This window comes from Mus caroli, chromosome 9 (assembly GCF_900094665.2).
Source record: "Mus caroli chromosome 9, CAROLI_EIJ_v1.1, whole genome shotgun sequence".
NCBI lineage: Eukaryota > Metazoa > Chordata > Mammalia > Rodentia > Muridae > Mus > Mus caroli.
The window spans coordinates 45,617,356-45,636,235 of NC_034578.1; the positions used below are offsets into that span (position 1 = coordinate 45,617,356).

At 47.1% G+C, this 18,880-nt stretch overlaps 1 protein-coding gene across 2 annotated transcripts in view; it reads right to left on the reverse strand.

Annotated features, from left to right (window-relative positions):
• Positions 1 to 18,880, reverse strand: part of Zbtb16 (zinc finger and BTB domain containing 16) — a 176,327-nt gene that overhangs the window by 81,703 nt on the left and 75,744 nt on the right. For both annotated transcript variants that reach the window (XM_029481755.1, XM_021171973.2), the window contains exon 3: positions 2,929 to 3,026. In XM_029481755.1, the coding sequence (XP_029337615.1) occupies positions 2,929 to 3,026 (98 nt within the window). The remainder of the gene's footprint in view (positions 1 to 2,928; positions 3,027 to 18,880) is intronic.

An 18,880-nucleotide genomic window follows, 5' to 3' on the forward strand; every position in this document is an offset into this window, starting at 1 on the left:
GCCTGTCCTTAAAAACAAAGGAGAAGGACAAAAGCAGGCTCCCTAGGCCCCGGGCAGCGATTCATCTTCCCAGCTCCAATCCTTTACCGTCTATAAATCGGGTCTCCACTACAGATCCTGAGGTGGGCCTCACTGTCAGTTCCTAACACAAAGCCTTCAAACCAGAGAAGCAAAAAAATCTATGCTGTCTATGGTATGTTCCAGGGTGTCACGATTGATCGGTAGGTAGGTAGGTAGGTAGGTAGGTAGGTAGATATCAATCAGACAGATAGATAGACAGACAGACAAAAGTTGCCCTTTTTTAAAGACAGGGTGTTAAGTAACCAGGCTGGCCTTGAATTTGCCATGTAGCTGTAGCTGGCCTTGAATTCCTGACCCCTTTGCTTCTACTTCCCAAGTGCTGAGATTATATCCTCTAATGCAACAGAGTTAGTTCCCCTATCTGCTATGGGGGTAGTGGTTGCTAGAAGACCAGGGACCCCTCAGACCCAAACCCTAACCTGCAGCAGGTTCAGGTCTCTACAGGGGGCAAAGGTCAGGAAGTGGTCTAGCCTCCCTGGCTTTTGGTGTTTCTTGGACATCAAGACATCCTGCAGGAGTGAGGTGTCTGAAGGCAATGGGACAAAAAAGAAAAAGAAAAGAAAAAAAAAACAGACTGGAAAGTCTCAGACTCTGCAGGCTATGAGCTGTGTAGCTGTGTGCCGGGGTGAATTAAAACAAAATGGTGACTCATCACCAACCCCTCCCTCACAAGGGCATTGGCAGATGGGTTTCAAAGGGACCAACCATATCATGGAAAACTAAGAAAACACAGCTCACTTCCTGAGGCTGGAGAAGCATAAAGACCATGAGACCCTCGAGTGGTGACTTAGATGGGACCAAAGTGGACACCCTCTCGGGACATGCCAGCTTGCAGCAAAGTGATGAGAAGTCAGAAGCAGGGACACCAAACCCACCTAAAAGAAAGAGCTCAGTAGCTCTGAGCACCTCTCAGCCACACTCCCCAATACTGTATGTAGACACGGTTCACAACAGAGCTGGTGACCAAGTCACGCCTGCTTCCATTGCCTGGAAGAGTGGGTCTAGTGTGTCCCCATTCCATGAAGCCCCTCGGCCATGAAAGGATTTCTGCTGCAGGTGAGGCCAGACAGGACCGTGGAGTCTTCGAGGTGCTCATCAAATGCCTACCTAGGCAGCACTCACTAGCTCATCTAAGCATTTGCTGATGCCAAGCAATGTTAGACGTAACATTGGCCTGATCCTGTGCCCTAGCAGTTTGCTGTCTGTACTTACCAAGTACCCACCACACCGTGGGCATAGGGGCAAAAAGGTTGTGTGAGCCTTTACAAGCTAAGTTCTCCGGGTTTGAGTTAACCGTTCCTGCTTTACAGACAAGGATGCTGAGGCTCCAATAAGCCAAGCTGCCTCATTAGAAAGTAGGTGCCCAAGTTTCCCCGCACTCCATTATCCTGCTTCTCAAGAGGGGAGATAAGGCAAGCCCAGAGAAAACAGCGACACAGAAGAAGGATTGTGCTCAAAGCATCAGCTACAGAAATGGGTGCCAGAGGAGGGCATGATTACCTCTGACTGAAAGTGGGGAGTGGCTGAGGTGGTCTTGTTTTTTAAAAGAGTCTGGAACCTTTTTTAAAACCTGGAAAGGTGGGAGAAGGGTTCTGCCATGCAGGTAGAAGACAAACAGAACCAAAGCACTCGGTAACCACTGTGTGAATGAAGCCGCGTGAGCCACACAGCTAAGTTTCAGTGGGGGTACCACAAAGCTGCCGATGAGAACTTACACCATCATCCACAGACAACCCACCAGGCTGGAAGCATCCAGGATGAAATGATGAGGCATGCCCCGGGGTGACAGTTTCAGAGGTAGGCAACACGGAAGGAAGTCTAGGTAGAAACCATCCTATCACTACCTGTGAATCACCTAACTGCATGCAGGCCAGGGAACTTTCTATGGAGACGTGTAGTATTATTTCATCCAATTCTCAAAGCAGAAAAACCACCTCGATGTGAGGGCAACATCTCATCTGCACTGACAATCAGAGAAGGCTGAATTTGTCCACAGTCACACAGTCAGTGACAAATTAGGGTCACGAGTGAGGACTGGAATCACATGCTAAAATCCCAGAGGACATACTGCTTGACGCAACATGGCTAAAGCAGGGGCAGTTATTGGTAGTCACCTACATAAAGAGAGTAAGACCAAAGAAGATGGGCCGCTTCTCCCCTACAAGACGAGTGCAAAGATTAAAGACCAAGCTACTATAGGGAGAAGGCTGTGACCTGACAGGGAAGTCACTGGTGCCACAGAAGGCAGGCTGCACCCTCAGCTTAAAGCCTGCAGAGTCAAGTCTGCAGGATCCTTCTCAGTACCCAGAACATCAGGCACAAAGGGTGTCAAGGGCTTCTCCCCTCTTTACCCAGCTCTGGGGCAGAACAGCTTTGCCCGAACATGAGCAAAATAACTGGCAGCCGTATACTCAACCCCACTAGAATTGGATAAAATTAACTTGCAAAAGACAGCTCGCTATAACTAGCTTTGAGTTCCAACCTTTCTATATCTATTTAATTAAAGGCTCTTGTATAATGTGAACCCAATAGTCAGATTCATTAGACAGCGAGAACCTAATTCCACAACTGTTTCTGCTAATGAAACTGCAGTCTACTTTAGGAGGTAGATCGCACAGGGCATGGGTTCCAGTGATGGCCTGGGAACCCCAGGGGAAAGCATACAGCTAGGTTCCTCTGATGGGCACCCTCTCAGGGTGGCTCTTCTGCAACATGGAACTGGAAGGAAGATCCAAGGGACACAGTGGACCAAAGCCCTGGTTGGCAGTGAAGACAACCAGACCAGGGCCAGCTCTGAGTTAAGGGTGAAACGGCAAGAGGGGGGCCACTGAAGGAGACCTTGCCTACCTGAATGAGCCAGTAAATGCATTCTCAGTCGCAAACTGTCCAGGAACCGTTTTCCACAGAGTTCACACCCGTATGTTTTCATCCCACTGTGCAGTTTCCTGTAGGGGAAAGGAGAAGACAGGTTGTCACTGCTCTGACTGGACAGAAGGCTCACCCTCCTACACACATACACACCCCTACAGGCTTTCAGAGTAATCCCCAGGGAGAACAGGAGGTGGTGGTAAGGGGTGGTACTGGTAGGAGTCTCATCCCATTCCTGATTCTGGGACAATCCCTATATGTCCTGTGCCCATGGACTGCTGGATCCGGTACCCATGGATGGCTGTATCCATTCCTAATCTTGTTTCTAGAACACCCCCCATTGCTTTAACACTGGTACTCAGACTCAGAAATCAGATCTGAGTTCAGAAGAAAGGTTTCAGCATATAGGGCACTCAAACAGACAGAGGGTTCACTGTCAAACTAGTACACATCCTGGATCAAGCCCTTCTGGCCTTTGCTCATCTCCAGGCAGCATTAACTCATGCCCTCTCCTACCCATCACTGGGCTGTGCCAGACTCAAGCTCCTGCCACCTGCCATACTCAGAAGGGTACACTGATGTCTTGTCTTTCTCCTCATCTCTAAGGCCCAAAGGCTGGGTCTTTCCAAATGGGCCTAAGAAGCAACAGGTTCTATGAACAAGTATGCTTCTCTCTTTCTCTCAGTAGCTAGATGCTCTTAGAGTAGCCATGACCCCATCTCCAACCCTGACAGACAGAAGAATTGCAAAAACATCAGACAGCTTCCACCAAGAACAAGGTCCTTTATCCTGCCAAGATCTTTTCATACCTGTCATCTCCTTACCACCGTTAAGATTCTATGAAGTGGCATGTCATCACCATGGCAACAACTGGTCAAAAGCTCTGAGACAATGATACCTCTTATCCTACGTCTCCACTGGGCTGTTTCTGCTCAGACCCTTTGCCATGGAACTGGTCATTTTCAAGGAACTCAGTGGGACAGGAAGTAAGGAGCTGAGCATTGGGAGGGGCTCTGAGCTACTTATGTGAGCTGGCCCCAAATGCTGACTCTCCTTCCATCGCACTCCTATCCTCAAGTCTCAGAGGCCACTGCTTGATCCAGGATCCAGCTACAACACCTACTCCAATCTCTGTTTCTCCCCTGTCACTAAGGACCAGAGTAGAGAGTAGCAGACAGACAGGACCTGAGGGCAGCGGGACAGGTGGGAGACATGGGACTCTCTGAGAGCCTTCACTACTGCTGCAGAATGACGACGGTGTACTATAAAACCACGGTGGGCTGCAAAACTGGTTCTGGCTATGCTAGGGAAAACCAGGTGATATTACATACTGGAACTGGCATTGCCAAATCACAAATGACACCCAACCACACACTGCTACCAACTTAAGAGATTCCTGCGCTGTACTAACCATTCAGGGGCCCCCAGGGGAGCCTCGGTAGCATGCCAAGCAATGGGGCCACCTTAGCATGAGGACGGCACCCGACACCGTGTGTGCAGCCTCCCGATAGGGATCACAGGCAGTTCTTTGCAGAACTCTTTCTCAATCATATTGTTCTGTTTGCTGCCTTCCTCTTCCCCCTTGCCAAAGACGAATGATTTCTCAAGCACAAACACATAAACACACACGGTCTCCCACAACACTCTAGGGCGCCCCACCCATCCCCCATGCGTTATCTCACTCTTGGCTGTGGCTGATCTATCCAAATTGAGAAAGAGTACGGAACATTTTAACTGAACATTCTTTACTCTGATTATATTTCACAATGTCAGGGCACTGGGGCATGTCCGAATAGTGTTTGGGGCAAAGTGTGTTTTTAAATAGGTACCCAGGCATCTCTCTCTCTCTCTCTCTCTCTCTCTCTCTCTCTCTCACACACACACACACACACACACACACACACACACACACACAGGGGCGGGGCACAGTGGGGCACTCCTGTCCCTTGCCTGGGCATGATAAATATTTGCCTTTCTAAGGGAGCTACACAACACAAAGACTCTTCAAGGGTGGTTTCCCAGGTGCTTTCCGGAAAGCTGATTAGAGTGGGGTCCAACTGATTGTTACCTTTTAATCATTTATGATTTCTTAGCTTCCAGGGGTGTCCCTGCCTGGGAGGCATAGGAGGACCCCATATGCATTTGTCTTTCCAAAGGATTGTGGATGGCCAGTCTTCAGATCTGGGGAGCACCCCCAACAGCCTACACTCGATTCCTCCTCCAGAGTTCCAGATCAAATCTCTCACCCCGATCGACACTCTTAAGTAACAGCCTTGCCTTTTCCCCGGATATGGGAAGATTTGCTCAGCAATTGCTGAAAGTGGCTTTTCTTCCAGTTGCCAACCAGACTGGCTCTGTGTGAAAGGGGATGGATTCCAGACTGTTTCTTTCCTGTAAACGTTTTGCAGGGCACAGGAGGAAGGCCAAGCACACAGATGTAAAACCGACTCTCACCCTGACCCAGCCCTGGCTGGTTGAAAGACCTTGGACAAGTCGTATTGTCACACCCACTTGAATTATATTTTACCTTTTTGAGACAGAGGGTCTTTATGAAGGGTTGATGGACCTGAAACTCGATCTGCAGACCAGGCTGGCCTTGAGATCTCAAAAGATCTGCCTGCCTCTGCTTCTCGGGTGCCGGAATCCAAAGTGTGTACTACCACATCCAGTTATCAAATTCTTTCTCACTTGTAAAATGACATAGCTTAGTAACTAAAATTGTAGGTGGAGATAAGTTTAATTATTCAAAAGTCTCAGCCATATCCTATTTGAGTTTGCCTCCAAGGAGTTCCTGAAAGGGACAGTTATTTTCCTGGGCCATGATCTGCGTGTCACTGCCTATTGTAATGTACCGTGACACCCAGGTCATAGGCTATGATATAGCAAACAAAACTCTAAACCCAACCCAGCAATCTGTGCACTTTAAAACCTTCTAATCCAGAGGGCCTTTTTCTTGTCTTTCTCTCAGCAAATGAACCTTCTAGAAGTCATCAGGAGCCTTTCCTCTGAACTGCTTCAGTCACCGTTTCTTCAGTAACACATGTATTCTCTCTTACCCAATTCTCAGGGGTAGCATGCTGTCCTGAAACTGTCCTACTAACTCAGTGCCCCACACAGGTTCCCAGAGACTCAGCATGGCATCCGTGGGAGATCACATGTAGCAAGGACAAAGGTCACTGTTGACAGGGAGAACCAGGCAAAGCATACAAAGTTCAAGACAGAAAGAGGGGGGCAACTTCACAGGCCGGTCTGGAACGTCAATGGTGCCCTATATTAAGTTTGCTCATTTTAAAAAATAAAAAAGTTATTGTTTACACAGCAAGGAAGAAGATTGGAGGCTTCTCTCAATTCCAAGAAAGCCTAAGTGGCAGAGAAGAAATGAGTAGATTCTACAAACCCAGCAACCAGCCGACTCCGGCACAGTCTTCAGAGTCTGCAGAGACAGAATCCCACCTAAATAACACCTTTGTCCTTGGCCACCTCTCTTTACTCACTGTCGCCACAATCTGCAGAGATTTTTGACCAAAATGCCAACCTTACCTTTCTCCTGGCCATGTTCAACACATCTACCTAGTCCTATCCTGTCTTCACAAGGCTTAATTTCTTACTTTGCACTGCCTCCCTTGATGATGGAGGCACGTGTTCATTCTCCAGGAGTAAGCCAGACTGATGGGTGCCATTTTGAAAGTCACCAGGTAATAGAGTGGTTCCATCTATCGCCGACAACATGTGACCGAAAATTAACTCACCGTGCAGGGAACAGAAGTTCACTTATACTCAAGAAGATAAAAAAGTTAATTCCTGAACACATCTACCTATTCCCTCAAGAAAGAGAATCAGTGTGAGAAAATTACATCTACACAAATCTGAACCTTTTAGTAACACAAGAGAAGGGCTCATTTTCTCTCATTGCTCTCTCCACCGTAGCTCTCACTTATAAAACCACTCTGGCCAGGTTGTCACTGGGACCATATCTGTGCTCACTGAGTCTGCAACGCATGGAGATTCTGTCTGGTTTGGACCACTAACTGCTCAACGTCTATCTTGCCTTTGCTTTCTAAGACCCATTTTAAAGGGACTGTTCAAAGCCAAAGAAACCCCTCTAGGAAAAGCAGGTGTAGGTCTATATTCTCTTTATCTTAGAAGTAATCTGAATACAACAGCTACACAGACAGCCTCCATTCCAGAACCAGACCTTACCTCGTGTCTCTTGACATCCATACAAGGAAGGCCTATGGTAATTTTCTGGAAAGATAAATGTTGAGCCTCACACCAACCTCACCCATCCAGAATAGGCCTCCATCAACCCAGTTCAAAAGCGACAGCACAAGAACATGCGTGTTATCAAGGAGTGACTCTTCATGTCTTCTCTACCTCAATCCCCAGGACAGCTGGCCCTAACCTTAAGAGAGCCCTGAATGCATGCCCTCCACAGAAGTTGTACATTTCCACCCACTCAGCAAAGAACCAAGGATGAGGATGAGGATGAGGATGAGGATGAGGATGAGGATGAGGAGGGGCTTCAGAGCATTGCCAAAAGTAAAGGACCAGAGGCTTTGGCTTGTGGATTGGGGGATGAAGGAGCTCAAGGCCCAGTACTGGCCATACCACATTTCTTCTCGTGTTTTATATGGGGATAAACGGCAAAGATGGGGCTTATCCACGAGCTAGCAAGAAGGGAAAAGCTCGAGGTTCCAGTAGCCCAAGGGCTGTACTCCCTCACTCTGCTGAGAGGAAGCTGAAATAGTGTGATCTGTGAGTTTGGGGGAGAAGAGATCAGAACAGGGAACCTGGAAACTAGGACAAGCCACTGGCAGAGAATGCCCAGCCAGACACTGGACAATGTTTGACCCATTCTTGGTTAACTGATATATCTTCTGAACTAATCCTCAGACCAGGCCAATAAGGCCCAAAAGATTCTTCCAATTCACTCAGGGCCTGGTCAGAGGCTAAACTGTTTATGGCAGTCCTGGACACTGGCAATTTTGTTCTTGTTTGTTTGTTTTGGTAATACTGGGGACTAAAAACCTTGAGCACGCTCCCCCTTTAGTTTTTTTCATTGTGACACAGGATCTCCCTAGGTCACCAGGCTGCCTTGAACTCCTGCTGTCCTCCTAGGGTCTCAGCCTCCAGGGGACAGGGTGACAGGTCCGTAACCCAAACCCCAGCTAGGGCACTTACCTTCTAATTCATGACCAGGTGTACTAGTTTCATTTTTGTTACTATGATAACATGCTTTGGCAAAACAAGCCTACTAGTGGGAGAACGTTGTTCATTTATGCTTACAATTCCAGGTTCAAGTCCACCATCACAGAGAAGTCACAGCATGAGGAGCTGGAAGCAGCCAGGCACATCCACAGTTGGCAGCAGAGAGAAATGAACCCTGCAGGCTCACCTGCCTGCCTGCCTGTGCTCAGCTCCATTTCTCTACCCTTAGGTAGCTCAGGATCCTCTACCTAGGGAATGGCACCACTCACACAGAGACAAGCTCATCCTTACATAATTGAAGACAGCCAATCAGACATGCACACCAGCCAACCCAATGGAGACAATCTCTCCTTGAGACTTTTTATCTCAGGGGATTCTGGGTATGTCAAGGTGACAGGATTTGACCCATTTGGTGATTCTGTGGCAGCCTCAAGAAGGACCCAAGACTTCATGTGAATGATACCCAGACCAAGGTCTAAATGCACTCTCAAAAGCCTGAAGCTCATGCGAGCAACCACCCTCTCAAAAGATCCTCTACTCACAGGGGAAGCTAGCTAACCCCATGCGAAATGCCTGGGCCTCTCTGTCAACAAACACTGACTCCCAGCCAATCTCTCCCCGTGGGGACATCATGAACTAGGCCAAAGCTTCTAGCACCAAAAGAAACAGACTCTCAGCACAGCTACAAAACCTTCTAGCTGGGCTCGCTCACCTTTCTAAACAGCAGCTAAACTGAGAGGAGGAAGAGACTTCAATCTTGGGCTTTCTCACCTTCCTCAAGACTGTTGTGGTTTAAAAAACAAAACAAAACAAAAAAAAACCTTAAGTCTGAGGCTCACAGACCCTTATTTCACAGGTCAAAGGTCAAAGGTCAACCAGTCAACAGTATTCTGAGGAAGTGCTGGCACAAAGATGAGCCCACTGGAGAGTTCCTCTACAAAGCCAACTTCCGGGGAAATGGAGTCTATGTGTACTACCCAGCCCGGCCTCCTACATTTTCTGCAGGTTTGGTGTCTGTCCACTTCCTTGGTTTGTTTTTGGTTTTGACACAAGATTTACAACCCTGACTCACCTTGAACTCACTCTGTCTGTAGCCCAGGCTGGCTCCAGGCCCATAATCCCCCTGCCTCAGCCTCTCAAATGCCAGGATCACAACATGTGCTAACATGCTCAGCCCTCTGCATGGAGCTTCGTGGGAAAGGAAACCTTTGAACGGTGAGTGCTACCACAGACCTCCTCCCTAAACCAAAGCAAGCTCTTCAGATGACCCGAGGACACTTGATGAATGTTCCCTACCTTCTAAAGGTGACATTAGATCTTCCCAGAGAATGTTTCTTAATGTCAGCAGCCGTGTCATATTCCAAGAGGGGTCATTAGTCACTCCCTGTGTCATTGTGCTATACATCACTCAAGACTAAGCTGTTTCCATGTTCCTCAGAACTCCAAGCTTAAGGACAGGAATCATGGTTCCATCTCTGCCTTTAACACAGATGGAAGCAGATGGAGACACAGAACTTCTAGTGAAGTGGTCTCTAACTGCTCTAAGACAAAGGGACATACCTGGCCACTGCCACGTAGTCCCGTGTAACTGCCTGGTGCCTGAAAGTGTGCTTGAGCCACAGGGGAAGGGCAAGGACAGTTCCAGACTCAGCTAGGCATGGGTCCCTTTCATTTTCTCAAGACAGAAGGGAAATTGTCCTTTCAACCGCTTCTTTTTAAAAATGTGGAGATTAGATAGTCATTTGACAAGCTGCACATGCATAGCTGGTATTACTACAAATTATCCTTCTAGCAATATAGTCCATGGCTCTTTGACTAGTCAATATTAATAAACATTACCCAATGCTTTTACAACACAATTTATTTTTTAATACAGATCTTTATGTATGCCATAAAGTAAATATACTAATAAAAGCCAAGGATTTCAAAGAAGCGATTTTAAAAACAATGAGAATGAACAGTATTGGTTAACACGTTCCCTGCTGCAGGTTTGCTAGGGATGCAGGCTCACAGAAGATGAGAGGCAAGGGGCCATTCTGGTTGATTTGGAGTCTCTGTAAGGGAAGGAGAAGGAATACCAAGGAGCCATGCTTTCTCAAGAATCATCTCAATAGAAGCTATGTGTTGACCAGGCTTATGTGTCTGCTGGGCTGGGAGCAGGACAGTGGTTTTCACTCCAGGTATCCTAGGATATAGCAGACACCCTCAGTCAAATCTCTTGTCTCTCCAGCCCTTTGCATCTTTGCAGGCAGGCACGACTAGATCAAGATGATCTCATAGATTCTTGATAGTCTGCTTCACAAACTGCAAGGTGGTGGGGTTGACGCAGGCTACACTGGCTGGACCCTATCCCTCTCATGAGGGGTCCACAGCACATGCAAAAGGTTTCATGTAATGCACAATGCACCTTATGAAAATGTCGGAAACAAACCTCAAAGGGAATTTGAGGAGGAAATGTGGGAGATGGAGAAGCCTGCCTTCCCTCTATACACATGCCCACCCACTTCAGTACAACTGTACCCGTTGCCTGAGAGAGAAATCTCTTCTCCATCCCTATTACGGGCTCTCAGCACAAAAGCCATTCATACGTCAATGACCCCTACCTGGCCGACTGATGAGGGGATGGGATAGTCCTGTGCTTCAAAAAGCATCCGAGCCCTGGAGAGATGGTTCTGTGGGTAAGGTGCAGCAGAAGGACCTCTCAGATCAGACCTTCAGCTCCTACATGAAAGAGGGGTATGGTCTTGTATATCTGTGAGCCTGCTACTACTGGAAAGGTGGAAAAGATGGGCGGATCCCTAGAGATGACGGGCTAGCTGATCCAAGCAGTTGATGGACTCTGGATTCAGTGAGACCCTGTTTTAAAAGATACGGCGGAAGACAGGTGGTGGTAGCACTTGCCTTTAATCTCAGTATTTGGGAGATAGAGGCAGGTGGATCTCTGTGAGCTCAAGGACAACCTGATTAAATATAGTCAAGACTGTATTTAATGAGAGCTTTCTCGAGAAAAGAAAACTGAAGAAAAAGAGGGGGGAGGGCAGGATAGGAAGTGACAATGTAACTCGCTGATCTATCTCCCTGAGACAGTGTTCTAAGATGGACCCTCAGGGCCTCTGAGCATTGGGTGGCCTGGGCTCCTGGATGTTACATAACCTACCCCTTGTTTTAAAATACCGAGTTCTCCCAAGTCATTTATTTGAAATATCTCTATCAACAAATTTCACCAAGAACAAAAGTTTTTCATTTGGGCTCTGGGCTGTGGGCTGATGGTATCACGCACAATCACATACAGTCTCTTTCAACAAGGTCTTATAGCATGCTTATCTGTGGAGTTGCTGGTAGCCAAATATGACTGAAATGTTCTATTTATGCTCACTGGATTAAGGAGATGTTGCAACACTGCACAAAAACCTGGCAGATGTAAGCAAGGTATTACAGCCAAGGCAGTTAAGATCTGAAGGCAGGAATCAATACACGCGTTTGTAGTTTTTCTTTCAACAAAGAAGAAAAGTTGTGTGCGTGTTAAAAAAGAAAGAAAGAAAAGAAAAAGAAAATGAGAGGAGAGGAAAAATAGTAAAAAGCTTCAAGATTTATAGCGTGCCTGAGCTTCTTCCAAACCCAAAACAGGGTTCTGTGGTGCATGCTAAATGGTGTCAGCCCAGGGGAAACAGAAATAAATCCAAAGCTCTCTCTCTCCAGTTCCTCAGGGCCCTATAAGGGAATCGGGCTACAGTTATGGAGGAGCGGGGCCTGATTTTTTTTTTAAATCTTTCTCTCTGTCTCCCATACAAGGTTTTTCTCTAGCACAAATAGCCAGTTTCTATGAAAACAGCTTTGAACACTCTGCAGACACTTTGGGGATCTCCCAGTGTTGCCTGGGTATGGGAGATGATGTCTTTGTCTCTTGGTTATCAGGAATTGTTTCTTGGGTTTCCACTTCAGCCAGGAGACCAGGATGCTGCCTGTAAATCCTAGGGACCCATCTGTAAACTCGGGCCACTGTAGAGACCAACGGGGCCTCTTAAAGCCCCCGCAAGCACATGCCTTCGGAATTAAACCACCCTGAAAACCCTTTTAATGTATATTGCCTCATTCTTCCAGCTTACTACACTGAAAATTAAATTACTTTTCTATGAGGATTCTGAGCTAGAAAGCCAGGCTCTCTTACATCAGTTGTGAACACCAGCAATGAGCTGGGCAGATTATCTCTATGGACATCAAATCACACTCAAATCACGGTGGGGGAAATTATTGTCATTTTAATGAAGGGGAAATACAGAGTTTTTTTACTTTTTTTTTCAGTTTGAAAATAGAGATTGAGATTTGTCAGTTTTGAGACAGATTGTTATTTTAAAACAAAACAAAACAAAGCCTACCCCCCCCTCCAAAAAACCCTACCACTTTCTTCTAGACCAATGAGGGAAAAAATAATAATAAAACCTTTAATCCTAGAACTCCAGAGGCAGAGGATCTCTTGATTTTGAGTCCACCCTGGTCTACATAGAGAGATATAGTCAGCCAGGGCTGCTCACAGTGAGACTCAGTCGAAAGAGAGAGAGAGAGAGAGAGAGAGAGAGAGAAGGAAGGAAAGAGAAGGAAAGAAGGGGGAGGGAGGAAGAAAGAGGAAGAGAGGAGGGAGGGAGAGAAGGAGGGATTAAGAAAGACATACATACATACACCCAGAGCGGGGAGAGGGGAAGGAGGAGGAGGAAGAGGAGGAAGGGGGGGGGGAGAAATACACAATGAAGTCATCTCAGGTTATTTAGTCCCAAAGGGAGAGTGAACCTTATTTCACATTGAAGGGGCTTTCTGAAAACAACCAGCCAGAAAAGATACACTGGACTAGACTTCCCAACCTGAGCTACAGAAAAGCACAGAGAAGTCCCAAGGAAAGAGGTGGAACAATGGCCCCCACACTCCACTTCCAGGATCCCCTCACACAGGTTTCAGGACGCACCTCAGGGAGGACACGTTGACTCTTTCCTTACCAATGCCCATGCTATGTCTGCTATGCACCTGTGTGCCAACTCCCACATAAGCCGGACTGTGCCAGAGCCACAGCCTGCCGGGGTAGCTTCTATACCAACAGTGCTCTGTAACTGCGCTTTCTCGGTCTCCTTTCCAGGGTCTAAAATGCCCTGCAGGTGCCCAATGGGCATTTGCTATTCCTTATCTCACCTAGACTGCAAGCTTTGTCAAGGCAGAAGCTCTCCGGTGTGCTGTCAGAACCTGGCAGGAAGCCTGGGACACAGTCAGTGGGTATTCCTCAACAGAACTTTATTGAGATATTATCCACACACCCTACAATTTACCTTTTTAATGAGTGCTGTTGAGAGGGTTTGCTTTTAATACATTCACAGAAGTGTGCACCCGTCGCTGCTATCTAATTCTAGAATATTTTCCCTACACTAACAATGGCTGCCCTTCTCTCTTCTGTTCAAGCCCAGCCTCTAGCTAACCTACCTTCCTCTGTGCATTCGGCTATCTTGAACATTTCACAGATGTGGACATCATATAAGATGGGCCCCTTTAGATCTCACTTCTCTCAGAGAACACACTTGTTCAAGTTTTCTCCATAGTAGACGTACACAGGCTACCTCCTTCCTCTGTACCCTGGAATACATGTCCTTGTATGTCTGTACCACACCCTGTATATACAGTCACCAGATGATGGGCAGGCGGCTGTTTCAACCTTGTGGATGTCCCAAACACTGCTGCTATGAGCATCAGTATGCAAGTTTGAACCTGTGACCGACAGATCATTTTCACTTATACCTAGAGATGGAACTGGCAGTCATCATAATGCATTCTCTGTGCTCAGCACACTGAGGAACCAGTCTACATATCCATCAGCCATGCTCACAGCTTCCACCGGCACAACATGGCTTTAGACTAAATGAATGTAGGCAGTGATCAAGGGACGAAGCCCCATGCTCCCCTGGCGTTCTAGTTCATTACCTGCACAGAGGACAGGCTACACTCAGGCTCAACAAGAACCGCAAAGAGTCGCTGTAATTTTTTAATAAAGATTTTAATATTTTTATTTATGCATATGAGCATTTGCCTACATGTATGTATGTGCATGATGTGTGTGCCTGGTGCCCACAGAGGTCACAAAAGAGTGGTTGAATCTCCTGAAACTGGGGTTATAAATAGTCGGGAGCTGCCGTGTGGGTGCTGGGAACTGAACCTGGGTCCTGTGCAAGATCAACAAGATCTCTTCACAGATGAACCATCTCTCCTTTAATGCCTTAAAAAAAAAGGGCATCAAATAGAAAAGCAAATGAAGACAAGGAAAGAAAAGTCCAGCTAGCCCACACTGAGGACCACTCTCACACAACCCGCTTCCTGCATCTGAAGTCCAGACTCAATAATTGAATGACACCATTCCCTAAACAGATTTAGCTGAAAAATCGGAAAGGGATCCTGACTCAGGTGTGACCAATTTTGATTTGGTAAACAGTGGGCTGTGTGATTTCACAGTCCTGCTGTCTCGGCTGGGAGGTCTGAAGGTAGACCTTGAAAGAAATGCTTGAAAATCAAAGTGTTTGGTGTTGAGGGTGGAACTCCTCTGCAGCAGGCCCCGCCTCCCCCGCATCCAGTCCCTGCATCATGGACTACGCACATGCAAATAAACAAAATACCTGGCAAATCCTAAGAGAGGGGCCCACAGAGTTGGCAGCTGGGCAAGCCACAAGTAAAGTTTGCCCTCTCTGTCTGAGCTTGCCTGAGGAGGCAGAGCACCTTGAAGCAGGAAGAAAGCTCTGTGCACAGGGTCCTAAACTTCTTGTCCCTTTCTCTGTGTGGAAGAAGGCAGCAGGTTCCCTTTCTACACAGACTCCTTGCAAAAAACAAACAAACAAAGGCCGGACGAGCAAGGCCCTTTGCAAGCTGCAGGTAATTAAAACACCCTGTAAAGGCCCCAACTGAAAGCACTTCAAAGAGCCAGTAATTCCAGCAATGGCCAGTCAAGACTGTGTGGTGTAAAAATTATGAGTTTTCCCAACGGGGAGCTTTGTGTGAAAAGGACAGGAGTTGGTGGCAAAGGGGTGGTGGTGGGGTGAGCCACACAGAGGGGGGGGGGTTTACAATTGGTGTCCATATTCAGGGTGCACAAGACTGTATATATGTGAGGCACACACACGAGCCAGAGAATGAAGACGTGTGTGTGTGTGTGTGTGTGTGTGTGTGTGTGTGTGTGTAAGAGAGAGAGAGAGAGAGAATGAGCGAGAATGTGCACATTTATCAACGTTAAGACGGTCCAAGCATGTGGGCAGAGATAAAAGGAAAAATAAAATAAAGCCAACAAATATGCATCCTCTTCCCCGCTGGGTCTCGTTTTCATGAGAAGTACCAGGCAGCACGCATGCCCCTCTGCCTCCTGACAAGCTCATGGGCCATGCATAATACCCAGACAGATCGAGGGCCCCCGAGGAGGAGCAGCTGTGGCCCAAGCCACAGAGCCCTGCTACAGCTCCCTGGATCTGCCTGCTTTCTTTCCCAGCATGGTGCACACCAGCCCACAAGTGACTGCAGGTTCTTATCTTGAAACTAGGGGTGAACAAGGGAGATAGATTTTTTTTTTAACCTTGACTGACACCATTCACTAAGTCACCCTGTTCTGCCTACTGCCTGCCATGGTAGTCTGTGCTGAGATGCTGGGGTGACGGGCTTCAGGACTCTGCTTTTTATAACATATGACAGATCTGAGGACATGGCTCAGTAGCAGAACAAGGCCCTAGGTTCAATTCATAGCACTGCAATAATAACAACAATAACAATGTTTGTTGTTAATATATTCTTATTATGACACAATACAAAAAAATCCGGTGATCGTATGTCAGTAGTCACCATGCCAACAGTATGTCATACATTAACAAAGTAGTGAGCCTCTGGGTGTGGTGGCACATGACTTTAATCCTAGCATTCCAGAGGTAAAGGTAGGTGGCATGCTGTGAGTTCAAAGCCAGCCCTGTTTGCACATTAAGTTCCAGCCCAGTCAGCGATATACAGTGAGACCCTGTCTCAACAAACAAACAAACAAAGTCCTACCATGGTAGGATAATTCTCAAGATCTCATGTTCTCTCCGGAGGGACTTCATGCTCTCAAAGGGCCACATGGGCTAGTATCACCTTTCCTAGTGCCTCCCCTCCTAGAACCACATCCCTTGCCTTGGCTTGCATGTCTACGGTTGCACAAGAGGCATTGGTGAGTCCTCACTTGCTTTCTTCTCTGTCTCACCTTCTAGATGGGCAACCAGAAGACAGCTTAGCCTTATTCATCTGAATTCTCAAGTCCAACAAAGGGCATAGGAATAATAGCTACTGAGAAGACACATTGTTGAGGGGATGGCTGAGTGATTGGTGGCTATTGATCACACAGTGGATAGTAAATCACTCAGTACCTGGTTGGGGTACAATGCCCACCAGCTCCTTAACTGCTATCAGTTGCCAATTAAATATTCACCCAGTCCACAGGAACCTCAAGCTTGAAGGGGGGATTTGGGAGTAAGGCTAACACTCACCAACCTAGCAGAGAGCCCAACCCCAGCTGGTGCCTTCATTTCCCCATAAACAAAATCCCTGCCTGCCTCCCTCCAAGCCCCACTCACTAACTCCTCATTGACATTGCTGGCTTTAAGTCCACCCATAAAAATGTCCATTACTATTTTTATTTAATGAGCTTTCATTTTTCTTTCCCCCTTTTTGTAAATGAGAAAGGAAAGCCTACCTCCTAATGGGGATGGGAGAGGGAGCAAAGTGGAATCTCTTAAATGGACCATAACTTCACAAACCGCTTTCCCTTCACCACCGCCCACATCTGCCCCTCCCCCTCCCGGTGTCTCTGCGTCCCCGCCACCCCCAGCACCCCTGCATCCTCCCTCTCCTCTCCATTCAAAACAAGATGCATGGATTTTGGACATTTGATTACTTTTAAGTATATATTTTTCCCTCAAATAGACTGAATACAATGGTTAGGAAATGTGACAGAAAACTATTCTGAGCCATTTATTGCCTTAATACCCACCTTTGTCCAACAGGCAGTTTTGACAACAGCGATAAATTCCAAATTTATGTCAACAGAGCATATGTTGAACACCTCATTTCTGAGCTAAAGCGGCATGCTGCCCTATAAATCACCGTTCTGTTTGAAATGAAAGTAGATTACAGGCCTGTGTTATTGAGCAGTTAGAGCTATAGTCATATAAATCAGAACTTTTAACTCTAGGCAATCCGTTGTGCAATTAACTAAAGGGTACTTTGTCATTTCAAGGCTTGTGCACAGGCTTGGCAGGGCACAGAGCTACCGGGAAGGGGGTGGGAAGGGAAAAGTTTGCCGGCAACAGGAGGGCTGAGGAGTGCAGCCTCTACCCAGCACTGGCATGCTTTACCCGCAGCCACCCTCTGCCACACACTGCTGAGCCTGCTGAGGCCGGACACTGGCAAAGTCAAGCCTGAGATCAACATCTGCTGCAGAGATCACAATCGAGTTTATCTCCCAGGCACCTCTGGTGGGGCTCTGTCAAAAGAGGGCTTGCCTACCATGTGCAGAGACCTGGATTGTCCTAGCCACAGCATAGAGACACACAAGAGGCGATTTAAAAGAAATACAAATAGTAATATTTAGATGATGTCAGTAAGGAAGAACGAATAGATGCTTGTATGACACACAGCTAAGCTCTTACAAGGGCCCTACTCTGAACATTCAGTCCTCAGACAATCGTATGAAGCACCGATTATTTTTATTTCTGTTTTGCTGAGGAGAAAACTGAAACACAACAACAACCAAACAAAAACAAAAACAAAAACAAAACAAAAACCCTGCTTGCCCACAGCAGTGCAGATAATCAAGAGAGAGAACATGGTACCATTAAGGCAGTCCAATAAGCTAAGAAGCCAGATTCTGGTGCTATGATGCCCTACACACAGATGCCAGGTCTACGGTGGTGGGCTGGGAATCTCAGTTTTTTCACCTAGGAGGAGGGGCAGAAACAGCAGCAGTACTGCACTAGGCTGTTGAGGCAGGACCGCATGTGAGCAAGCACAGAGATGAGAACCCAAGGACAGAGAGAGATAGACACCCTTGCTCCCTGATCAGTCTGAAGTCCCAGTATTGTATAGACCAGTAATGTAGTCCCAAGACACAGACCTGGACAAAAGATACTGACGCTAGAGAAAATGACAGAGGGGATCCAAAAAGGAGGAAGTGTTGATGTGTCAATATGCCAAAAGAAATCCATTTATGTCCAACATGTTATGGGGGTACAAAAGAGGAACAGAGAAAGGGTGGGTGCTGAAGTTGAAATGGCACTGAAGAGAGCAGAGCAGAGCTGGTTTCTACATGGAATAGCTCTCTCTACCCAGGTAGTGTCAAGAATGGAAACCCTCCTGTATGTCTAAGACTTGAGACAAGGTAGCCAAGTACTCAGGAGAATGGTCTGACTCATCGCAAGGGGTCTCACGGAAAAGTAGGAACAGAAGTGGTAACCTAGGCTGAATTAGGCAGGATCCTGGCAAAGAGGATGGGGACTTTGCTCACACTGCTACGCCACTGAAGAGCCACCAAAACCTTTCTTGGAACCGTGGAGTTAGCTGGGAGCAGAAGGTTTGGTGTGGGCAGGGACCACGGAAGCGGAGAAAGGAATGAAGTGCCCAAATTCTAACTTGAGAATGACGATATTTCCAAAGATAGTCATTAGGTCAGCCTTGCAGAACAAAATGG